This window comes from Medicago sativa, chromosome 4, assembly GCF_051527215.1.
Source record: "Medicago sativa cultivar Bolivia chromosome 4, Bolivia_mono, whole genome shotgun sequence".
NCBI classification, from domain to species: domain Eukaryota; kingdom Viridiplantae; phylum Streptophyta; class Magnoliopsida; order Fabales; family Fabaceae; genus Medicago; species Medicago sativa.
The window spans coordinates 69,163,401-69,174,998 of record NC_140752.1 but is presented as its reverse complement, the minus strand read 5'-3'; the positions used below and the strand labels follow the sequence as shown (position 1 = coordinate 69,174,998).

Sequence of the window (11,598 nt, the reverse complement as noted above, 5' to 3'; positions counted from 1 at the left end):
ATATGTAGAGCCAAGTTGTGGTGTTTCCCTGCTTCGGGGAGTTCGTCGTCACCAAATCCCAAGTTGTTGCAGGCAGTAATATTACTCACTATCCCATCAAATTGATCCACAGAGACTTCGTGATCAACATAGGCCTGTTCCAGTACTTTCATCAACACTTTCCTGTGAGCTTCTGAGCTCAAGAGCAGAGACAAGATGGATATCTTTGATGGAGTTTGCAACAGCTGGTCAACAATTTTATAATCGCTCTTCTTGATGAGCCTCAAAATCTCGTCCAGATTAGACTCTTCGATGGGCTGGCCGGAGGGGCTGGCATTCTCTTCCTCAAGGTTAGCCATGTTTCTTCTCTTGTACAATCTTGTCTGATAAACTCCATCTGGTTGGTAGACTTTGCGAACACGAGCCACTTTTCAGACTGCGGCGGACAAAACCAGGTAGACAATGAGCACGGGAAGCCATTTGTGACCGATGAATGATGCATATGATGCATGATATGAAAATGCGAAAAGACTCTTTTTTGTTTTGTCAGAAGACTTGTCAAAGTGGTTGTGAACATCACGGAGAAACACGGTTTTATTTGAAGATCTTGAGCAAAACTAGAGGTTTAGTTGAGATGGTATCACTTGGTGTTCACATCCGTGATGTTCAAAAGATGACTTGTCTAAGTCCTCCGATAAATGCATGGGAAAAAGTTTATGCATGTATGCATGTATGCATGAATGCATGATTATGTTCAAGTTCGGAGAAAACATGGTGGGTTTGAAGTTCAAAGTCGAGGAGTCATGGGTGGACACGGTGTCCGGTGAAACTAGGGTTTTAGGATAATAGTAACCGGGTTCTAAAAAGGTTCCCAAGTTGCAACCTCTCCGACGTATCTCATGGTGTCACGAGACAACCCTCGCTCCATGATTATACGTGGAAGGTCTAACTTGAGTGTAGTATCGCGTGACGACTAAAACTCGAGACAACACCCGGTTTAGCCTCCGCACTACATCCTAGAAAATGGCCATGGATGGGTTTGGTTATCTACGGTTCATAGCGTCATAGAACAATTAGAAGCAAAGTGCCTAAACGCGACAACTCGCGCCGACAACATCACCCCCAAAATGCCTCAGCTATGTGGGATTGATCGCATAATCCAAAACACGAGGCAACCCCCGGAATGAATTGTCGATTATATCCCTCCTAAATCCTAAGTTCACTCAGCCCGGGTGCAGGACTTTTGATATTCTCACCCCACACGTTTGCAAGAAATTAAACATTTATTCACATAAGAAAGCAAGTAAAAGAAGCAAGTAAAAATACAAGCGCAAACGTGGAAATAAAAACTAGGCGTAACTCTCGAATCTCCCCAGTGAAGTCGCCAGCTGTTTTATCTTGGTTTTCGGGTGTCAAACATTGATTACGTTCGAACCTTTTAAACCGGTGATATCTTATTTTTTCTTGGGAAGGGAAAAAGTAAGCAAAACCCTTGAGAATCGAGGTCCGGGAGTTGTTTTCGCTACGGGAAGGTGTTAGGCACCCATAACGACTATAGTAACCTATAGGAACCGTCTTTAATTTCTACGCGCGCGCTTTATTTTTAAATGCTATTTGAAAATGTTATTTACACCTAAAATTTGCTAAGTGAAGAATTGGAGGGAGAAGAATGTTTTTGAATTTTTATTTTATTTGAATTGAAGGAATTTTGTTCCTTGCCTACGTACCCGTTTAAGGGATCAAATCCACCGTAGTTCTCTCTCAAAAAAATGTTTTTGTTTTTGTTGGTTGATTTTAAGTTTGAAAAATGGAGTTTGAAGAATAGAAAGAGGCCTCAAGGGCATGAGATTAGGAAATAGTGAGGTTGAATTAGTGAATTGCAAAATATGGTCAAAGTTTGATTATTTTCATTTGAAATTTGATTAAGAAAATGGAAAAGAAAATACAATGGGATGTTGGATCCCAAGGTTTATTTGGAAAAGCTTTGAGTGAAGTTGTTCACATTTGTTTGGAAAATTGGTTTTTCTAAGTATGAGTCCTAGGCATTCATCTAAGCATACAATCCTAAACATACATCTAAACATACATATTCTAGCTATAGTGGTGTGTGTGCATGTGTCGGTGCTTGTGTCGGTGTACATTATTAGAGTCCATTGTCCTTTACATCACACCCTAGATACATTCTATGGCCTCTTTGCCAAGAAACTAAAAGCATAAGAAAAAAATATTACAAAATTTCCTAAGTTTTACATTCTAAATCTTTGTACAAATTAAATTGCAAGAAAGTAAGGACTAAGAATATAAGAGGGAGATGAAATGCTCATGGATGAATGAAACATGAAATGAAAGGGTTAGTAGCACAAATGATATAGAAACTAGTATTAAAAAGCATAGTAAAGCTATTTGTAATTTGCAGGAAAAGTAAACTAGCAATCTTAGCAAAAAAAATGATAAAAGGACTTGAAATTCAATATAATCCTAAAGCAAACTCAAGCCCTAGATTCTCACAATATTAAGACATTTCAAGTGATTCATTCCAAGGGAACAAATATGAGAACCAAGGGAAATTATCATGCCAAAAATTATAAGACTTTCAAGCTCTTTATGCACTTTTATTTCACAAAAGAGTTCCACATTATTTGCCAAACACAAGGTCCTCAAGAACTAAACCAAAACAGCAAGCAAACACCACATTAAGAGGCAAATTCATTCCACAAAATTACATGTCTAAATGTCACAACTTTATACCAAAATCTCAAGGTCAACATCACATTAAAACTTCCAAATTCTTCAAGAAAGTGAACTAAAAGCAAGACAAAAACACACATACTCTTGGAGTGAATTTTGGCATGAAACCACATCCCAAAAGATAGGTTTACAAGGCCAAGATTACCACAAGAAAAGGTTTGCAAAGACCTAGAAAATTTCTAAACAAAAATACACGTAAAAAAAAAAATTAACACAAATGCATTAACAAGGACACAACACATTCCCACATATTTTGATCAAGATTTATCATGCAAAAGCTACTAATAGACATCAAGAATTCACAATAGTAACGAAAAAAACAAACGTGCATTTTTTGGAATTTTTTAGCGTTAAAATTACATGCGTGGGGGGTGTAAACAGCGAAAATCATCAAAAGCAGCAGACATAGGGGGGTGCGAGCAGCAGGCCAGCATAGCCATGGCAATTGGGCCTCAGGAAAATGAAAATGGGCTGGGTTACTGGAGCGGGTATGGAGCAAGATCCATGGGTTGGAGAGTTAAATGAAAGAAGTATATATTAAGTTTCCTGAAGGAAACAAACGTGATGCTCCTTCTTCCTCTCTCTTGTAGCAAATTGCAGCGCCTCCTCCCTGTTTCTTCTCCGGCCAGCTTAAGTTTTCCGGCACGGTGGCCGGTGGTGGCACCACCGTGCCGGAGTTTCAAACCTCCGCCAAATTTAGAAAAAAATACATGTTTCGAATCCTCTCGTCCTCCTCTATTCATTTCTAGGCTTAAATTTTCCGAACAACCAATATACATACCTAGATCTAAACCAACAGATTCGAAATTTTAACAAAAAAACGTGGATGAACAGCAAGCAGTGATCACATGCGACAGAAAAGGGAGAAAGAACGAGATACCTCTAGTTTTAGATCAAAAAAATACGAGATGGTGACGGGAAGTTTCGGACCGGCGACGGAATTACTCCACTCCTTCTCTTTCTCGTGTTCAGGTTCGGATTCTTTGTGCGAGTGAGATGCTTGGATCAATTAGGATGTGTTGATTGTTGATAACATGAGTTTGTGCGGAGGCCGATTGGTTGTTACGGTGGTTTCACGCCGGACCCATTCTTTCTTCTTCCTCTCGTTCTTTGATTCTTTTGTATTATGAGCCGCAGCTTAACCTTGCTTGTTGGGTGCAGATTCGATCAAAAGAAAACCAGCAACATGAGAGTGAACTCGTATGAAATTGTGTTGGAATTGTTTGAATGGATGAATGTTGGTGATGAATACTAGTGGTTATGGAAGTTGAGTAGTGAAAATGGTGGTGGTTTGTGGTGGTTATGGAGGTTAGGGATGAAGATTGGAGGTTGTTAGGGTGGTTAGAGTGGTGGTTTAGGTTGGTTAGGGTGGTGGAAGAGGAGGAGAAGTTAGTTAGAGGAGAGAGAAGGTGGGAAAAAAATAATTATGAATTTTGTGTAAAAAAATGATTGGAAAAAAATAAAATTGGTGTAAAAAATGATTGGTTGTATGAACCTTGACCAACTTTGACCTATTTATAGGTGATGTGGAAATGCTTGGACCAATGGGAATGGGACATGTGGCACTTGACTTGTAACAAACCTTGACTTTGACTTAAAAAGGGATTAAAATGCAAATAACAAAAGTACGAGGACTAAAATGAAAATTAAAACTAAAATTGAATTGAAAAAGTAAATTGAAAATTAACATAAAGCGAGACGATTAAAAACAACAAAGCAGATTAAAATGAAACAGAAATATTATGTGAAATGACCAAAATGCCCCTAGGGACTAAAAACGACTAAAAATGACTCAGATGAAATTTTAAAATGGATTTTTAACAGGAAATTAAAGCAAGAACTTATACAAGACTCAGAGACAATTTTTAGAATTTAAACAGGGCTTTGACACATGAAAAGACTAAAATGCCCCTAGGGGCAAAATTGACTCAAAATGACTTCAAATGCAATTTTTGGAAAGGGTTTTGACATAGAAAGAAACAAAGACTTATTCAAACTATTTGAAAGGACTCAACCAAATTTTTAAAAGACTGAAAGAAATCTTAACACAGGAAATGACTAAAATGCCCCTAGGGGCTAAATTGACTAAAAAATGATCCAACTGATATTTTTTGAAATGAATTTTGACACGAGATTGAAACAAGGACTTATACAAACCAATTTAACAGACTCAAACAATTTTCAAGGATAAAAATGAGTTAAATGCAGGAAATGACTAAAATACCCTTTTATGTGGATTTTGCAAATAACATTGAAATAAAATGCAGAGAAAGATGCAATTGATCATAGACATATCAAATGACTTATAATGCAAGAAAAGAAGAATTGAACAAGTATTTTTAGGTCCAAAATTAGGGTATAACAAGTAATATCTGAGTCTTAACAACAGAGAAGGATTCATTCAATCCAGTCAAAAATTGAAGAATTTGATCCTCAACACGATAGGATTTGGCAAGACGAATAGAAGCACAACGGCATTGATGAACACAAGTGCAATTAGGTATAGGCCTATGAGAATCCAATTCATCCCAAAGAGAACGAAGCTCAAGAAAATATTCCAAAACCGTTTTGTTACCTTGCTTGAGGTTGTTAATGGTGGAACGTAAGGTTGAGATACGAACACGATCAACCTTTGCAAACCTTTCCTTCAGATCAAGCCACGCAGAAATAGCAGTATCATGGAAAACGATAGTTTGAGCAATAGAATCTGAAACAGAGCTCAAGATCCATGAATGAAGGAGATGATTGGAACGTTCCCAGCAACTACGAGTGAGATCATTAGGATCAGGAATTAGAATAGAACCGTCAATGAAAACAAGCTTGTTCTTGGCCCCCAAAGCACGCTGCATGGAACGACTCCATGCAAGATAATTGGAACCGTTTAACTTTGGTGAAATTGTGAGGGAATTAGGTCCTTCACTAGGATGAACGTAGTATGGTGAATCAGTATCAGAATTGGGAGAAACATTGCGAGGCGCCATGAAAACAGAGCACAAGAAATCACAAGAGAAGATTTGTGAAAAGAATGCAAAGAGAAGAAGAAGCAATTGCGATAATACGCAAGGAAGAAGAAAGAAGAAAAACCAGCTTCACGAAGGAAGCAAAGAAAGGAAGAAGAAAGCTTCAAGGTGAAGCTTCAATGGCGGAAGCACCGTAACTGAATCGTAACTAACTTTCTCAACCAATGGAGAAAGTTATCTGATACCATATTATGAGAGAAGAAATGAGAGAATAATAGAGAAAATGATATTGTTGTTATTTTTCAAATGAGAGTGATTACAACTTATATAGGCATTGTGTAGGTGCACAATTATTACAATGGTAATCACATAGGATATAGAAACTAGATTAACTAACTAATAACAACAAAGGAAGCTATCTAGTTAGGTAACTTGCTGCGCAAGTTATCATCATTCTCTTCTTTATTGGTTAGTTAATCTAGTTTTGAGAATGATGTTATAACTTTCTCCATTGGTTGAGAAAGTTAGTTACGATTCAGTTACGGTGCTTCCGCCATTGAAGCTTCACCTTGAAGCTTTCTTCTTCCTTTCTTTGCTTCCTTCGTGAAGCTGGTTTTTCTTCTTTCTTCTTCCTTGCGTATTATCGCAATTGCTTCTTCTTCTCTTTGCATTCTTTTCACAAATCTTCTCTTGTGATTTCTTGTGCTCTGTTTTCATGGCGCCTCGCAATGTTTCTCCCAATTCTGATACTGATTCACCATACTACGTTCATCCTAGTGAAGGACCTAATTCCCTCACAATTTCACCAAAGTTAAACGGTTCCAATTATCTTGCATGGAGTCGTTCCATGCAGCGTGCTTTGGGGGCCAAGAACAAGCTTGTTTTCATTGACGGTTCTATTCCAATTCCTGATCCTAATGATCTCACTCGTAGTTGCTGGGAACGTTGCAAACATCTCCTTCATTCATGGATCTTGAGCTCTGTTTCAGATTCTATTGCTCAAACTATCGTTTTCCATGATACTGCTATTTCTGCGTGGCTTGATCTGAAGGAAAGGTTTGCAAAGGTTGATCGTGTTCGTATCTCAACCTTACGTTCCACCATTAATAACCTCAAGCAAGGTAACAAAACGGTTTTGGAATATTTTCTTGAGCTTCGTTCTCTTTGGGATGAATTGGATTCTCATAGGCCTATACCTAATTGCACTTGTGTTCATCAATGCCGTTGTGCTTCTATTCGTATTGCCAAATCCTATCGTGTTGAGGATCAAATTCTTCAATTTTTGACTGGATTGAATGAATCCTTCTCTGTTGTTAAGACTCAGATATTACTCATGGATCCTCTTCCATCAATCAACAGAGTATACTCTTTAGTGGTTCAGGAAGAAAGTCAGAATGCTTTACTTCCTTCTCCTATCTCTCTTGATGAATCAAGCATCTCTGTTAATGCTTCTGATTCTAGAAAATTTGCTGGTAATAAGGGCAAGACTGGTAATGGTGGTAACAAAGGCAATACTAGGTTTTGTACCTTTTGCAATCGTTATAATCACACCATAGAATTTTGTTACCAAAAGCATGGTCACCCTAGTTTCAACAAGGGTGGTTCCTCTTCACAAGTGGCTAATGCTGAAACTTCTGATGCAAGCAAGCCTACACCTTCTTCTGATGTGGTATCAACAGGTTCCAGTTTCAGTTTGACTCAAGAAAAGTATGATCATCTTGTGTCTTTGTTGCAACAAGCAAATTTACTTTCCTCAGCTGCACCTCCTTCTGGACCTGTCTCAAATCATGTTACCACTGCTTCTCCAGGTCATTCATCTGGTGTTGCTTCTCAGACAGGTATATATAGTGTCATTTCATGTTCCATTCAAACTGATTCTGATTATTGGCTCTTAGATTCAGGTGCTAATGATCATATTTGTTGTTCTTTGTCTAGTTTTACCTCATTTTACAAAATTAAACCTGTTAATGTTAACCTTCCAAATGGCACTTCTGTGTTAGCTCATTTTGCTGGTAACATTCAATTTTCACCAAACTTGTATCTTAACCATGTTTTATATTCTCCTGCATTCAAATTGAATATCATTTCTGTTTTCAAACTATGTGAATCATTATCATGTTATGTGCAATTTTCCTCTAATAGCTGTGTCATTTAGGATTTGAATACAAGGAAGATGATTGGTTTGGGTGAAAAACTGAATGGCTTATACAGATTGGTGGTGAATGCTTCTGCTTCAAGTCACCCTCACTTGTTTCATTCCAATAAAGTTTCTCCTACTCTTTGTAATTCAACTAGTTCTTTGTTTCCTTCTGATAAAACTTTCAATGTAATTCCTGCTTCAGCCATTTGGCATTTTAGATTGGGTCACCTCTCTCATCAGAGATTGGTTTCCATGCAAACATTGTATCCATCAATTTCATATGATAATAAAGCTATACGTGATGTTTGTCACTTTGCCAAACACAAAAGGTTACCTTTTATTTCTAGTTCTTCTCATGCTCATTCTAAATTTGAATTATTGCATTTTGATATCTGGGGTCCTCTTGCCATTCCTTCTGTTCACAATCACAAATATTTCCTCACCATTGTAGATGATTTTAGCAGATTTGTTTGGACCATTTTGCTTAAAAATAAATATGAAGTTTTTGATCATGTCAAACATTTTATCACTATGATTGAAAACCAATATCACATTGTTCCTAAAACTGTTAGATCAGATAATGGTCCTGAATTTCTTATTCCTGGTTTTTATGCCTCTAAAGGTATTTTGCATCAAAAATCTTGTGTTGAAACTCCCCAACAAAATGGGAGAGTTGAGAGAAAACATCAGCACATCTTGAATGTTGCTAGAGCTCTTTTGTTCCAATCTAAACTTCCTAAGAGCTTCTGGTGCTATGCTGTACATCATGCTACCTTCCTAATCAATAGAGTTCCTACTCCTTTATTACATAACTTTTCTCCTTATCAACTTCTATATGATTCAGTTCCTGATATCAATGTTTTCAAAGTTTTTGGTTCACTTTGTTATGCCTCTACTCTTCAATCTCATAGAACCAAACTTGACCTTAGGGCAAGAAAATGTGTTTTCTTGGGTTATAAATCAGGATACAAAGGTTTTGTTCTTTTTGATTTACAGTCTAGAGAGATTTTCATTTCAAGACATGTTACTTTTCATGACCACATTCTTCCTTATGTCTCTTCCCATGCTCCCCAATGGGAGTACTTTCCTTCTCAATCTTCTTCTTCCATTGATACTCCTCCTGATGCTCCTGCATCACCTTCTCTTTTCATTGACCCTCCTTCTTTGGATCCTCCTTCCAACATTACTCCTTCTGCTCAATCTCCTACTCCTCCTCCTGCTCTTCCTAGATCCTCCAGAAGCAGAAATCCACCACCACATCTCAAGGATTTTGTTTGCCAGATTTCCAATCAATCATCTTCTGCAACTTCTGATAGTATTTCTTATCCCATTACAGATTCTCTTTCTTACAATAAATTGTCTAATTCACATCTTCATTTTGTTTTGTCCCTTCAAACACATACTGAGCCAAAATCCTATGCTGAGGCAAGTAAATTTGATTGTTGGAACAAGGCCATGGAGACTGAGCTTGCTGCTCTTGAACAAACTGGTACCTGGAAACTTGTTGATTTACCTGCAAACATCAAACCAATTGGATGCAGATGGGTGTATAAGATTAAACATCATGCAGATGGCTCTATTGAGAGATTTAAAGCAAGATTGGTTGCTAAAGGATACACTCAAGTTGAAGGTTTGGACTATTTTGACACATACTCTCCTGTTGCAAAACTCACTACAGTCAGATTGGTGATTGCTTTGGCCTCTATCCATCATTGGTTTATTCATCAACTTGATGTAAACAATGCCTTCCTTCATGGTGAATTACAAGAAGATGTTTACATGCAGTTACCTCCAGGAGTCAAAGCTTCTAAACCTAATCAAGTTTGCAAATTGGTCAAATCTCTTTATGGTTTAAAGCAAGCTAGCAGAAAATGGTATGAAAGGCTCACTGCTTTATTACTAGCTCAAGGATATAAACATGCCAATTCAGATCACTCCCTTTTTACCAAATCCACTTCTGATACTTTCACTCTTCTTTTGGTATATGTGGATGATATTATTCTTGCTGGCAACTCCATGTCTGAGTTTACAAACATAAATTCTATCTTGCATGCTTCATTCAGAATCAAAGATCTAGGTCAATTAAAATATTTCCTTGGTTTAGAAGTGGCTCATTCACAGCAGGGTATTTCTCTTTGCCAAAGGAAATATTGTTTAGATCTTTTGCATGATTCAGGTCTCACATATTCAAAACCTGTCTCAACACCTTTTGATCCATCAGTCAAGCTTCATAATGATTCAAGTCCTCTTTATGAAGACATTTCCTCCTATAGAAGGTGCTCTGATACGCAATAAATTGTCTGATTCACCATACTACGTTCATCCTAGTGAAGGACCTAATTCCCTCACAATTTCACCAAAGTTAAACGGTTCCAATTATCTTGCATGGAGTCGTTCCATGCAGCGTGCTTTGGGGGCCAAGAACAAGCTTGTTTTCATTGACGGTTCTATTCCAATTCCTGATCCTAATGATCTCACTCGTAGTTGCTGGGAACGTTGCAATCATCTCCTTCATTCATGGATCTTGAGCTCTGTTTCAGATTCTATTGCTCAAACTATCGTTTTCCATGATACTGCTATTTCTGCGTGGCTTGATCTGAAGGAAAGGTTTGCAAAGGTTGATCGTGTTCGTATCTCAACCTTACGTTCCACCATTAACATATTATGAGAGAAGAAATGAGAGAATAATAGAGAAAATGATATTGTTGTTATTTATCAAATGAGAGTGATTACAACTTATATAGGCATTGTGTAGGTGCACAATTATTACAATGGTAATCACATAGGATATAGAAACTAGATTAACTAACTAATAACAACAAAGGAAGCTATCTAGTTAGGTAACTTGCTGCGCAAGTTATCATCATTCTCTTCTTTATCTTCATGATGTAATACTCTAATCTTTTTCCATAACAATCTCCCTCAAATGCTTTTTCATGTACCTTTGACTTACAACGGAATACAAAAATGGAAAAGAAAAAAAAGTGTCTGCTGTACAATTTCCTCAAGTTAAATAATCTATGCCAGCTCCTTCTACTAAAGGGGTTAGCCGTTAGCACCTACTCAAACGAGAAGTGATATCTAAGAAAACATCTTCTCTACAAGGAATAGTGAGACCACCCGCTGGATGATCATATTCGAATTGTTCCTCGGCTTGGTTCAACAAGTCTTGAAACGATGGTTGGTTCAAGTATGATATTGGGATCACAAATCGTTTCATTTCCTCTCCTACATATACTGCAAGATATCCCTTTGGCACGTACACAACTTTTGAAGATGATGTCTTTCTGATGATACCTGGTAAATGAAAACCCATTTTAGTATGTGTTGAGAAAAAGAAGAAGATTGGTCTTGAAAAAAGAATGACTTGTTTGAATATAGAAGACTCGAGTTTCTGAATTTCAAATGTTTTGGATTGTGAATGATTTTGTGTTGGTCCTAAATGTTTGCTGCCATGAATATATATAGATGAAAGGATATGTAACAAACAGTCGGCAATTATAGTGATCAGTAAAGGAGGGCCATATGATTTGAGTCATGTTTGGACAAGAGCATATGAATGATCACATGGTGTTGTCTGCAAAGGACTTTCTCAAGGATCACCATCAGATGTTGCAAGTCCCACCTTGTTGAGCAGAGACCAGCATATCAATACTTGAGATAAAACAAACATGTAGAATGGTTTATGTTGATCTATTGTTATCCATTGCCCTATAGTCACTTACCAGCTAGACATCAACATTATCATAATGAAGAAAACATGTCCTAAGC

At 37.4% G+C, this 11,598-nt stretch overlaps 1 protein-coding gene and 1 long non-coding RNA gene across 2 annotated transcripts; both read right to left on the bottom strand.

Moving 5' to 3' along the window:
- Window positions 1-718: 718 nt before the first annotated feature.
- Window positions 719-4,925, bottom strand: LOC146931222 (uncharacterized). The gene is made up of 2 exons (XR_015006623.1): window positions 3,608-4,925; window positions 719-3,514 (listed from the first exon to the last, which is right to left on the bottom strand). It is a non-coding gene; the product is annotated as an uncharacterized LOC146931222 (long non-coding RNA).
- Window positions 4,926-10,727: 5,802 nt separating this feature from the next.
- Window positions 10,728-11,349, bottom strand: LOC146931221 (auxin-induced protein X10A-like). The gene has a single exon (XM_085702706.1). The coding sequence runs from the start codon at window positions 11,141-11,143 to the stop codon at window positions 10,880-10,882; it is 264 nt and encodes an 87-aa protein (XP_085558832.1). The 5' UTR covers window positions 11,144-11,349; the 3' UTR covers window positions 10,728-10,879.
- Window positions 11,350-11,598: the final 249 nt, after the last annotated feature.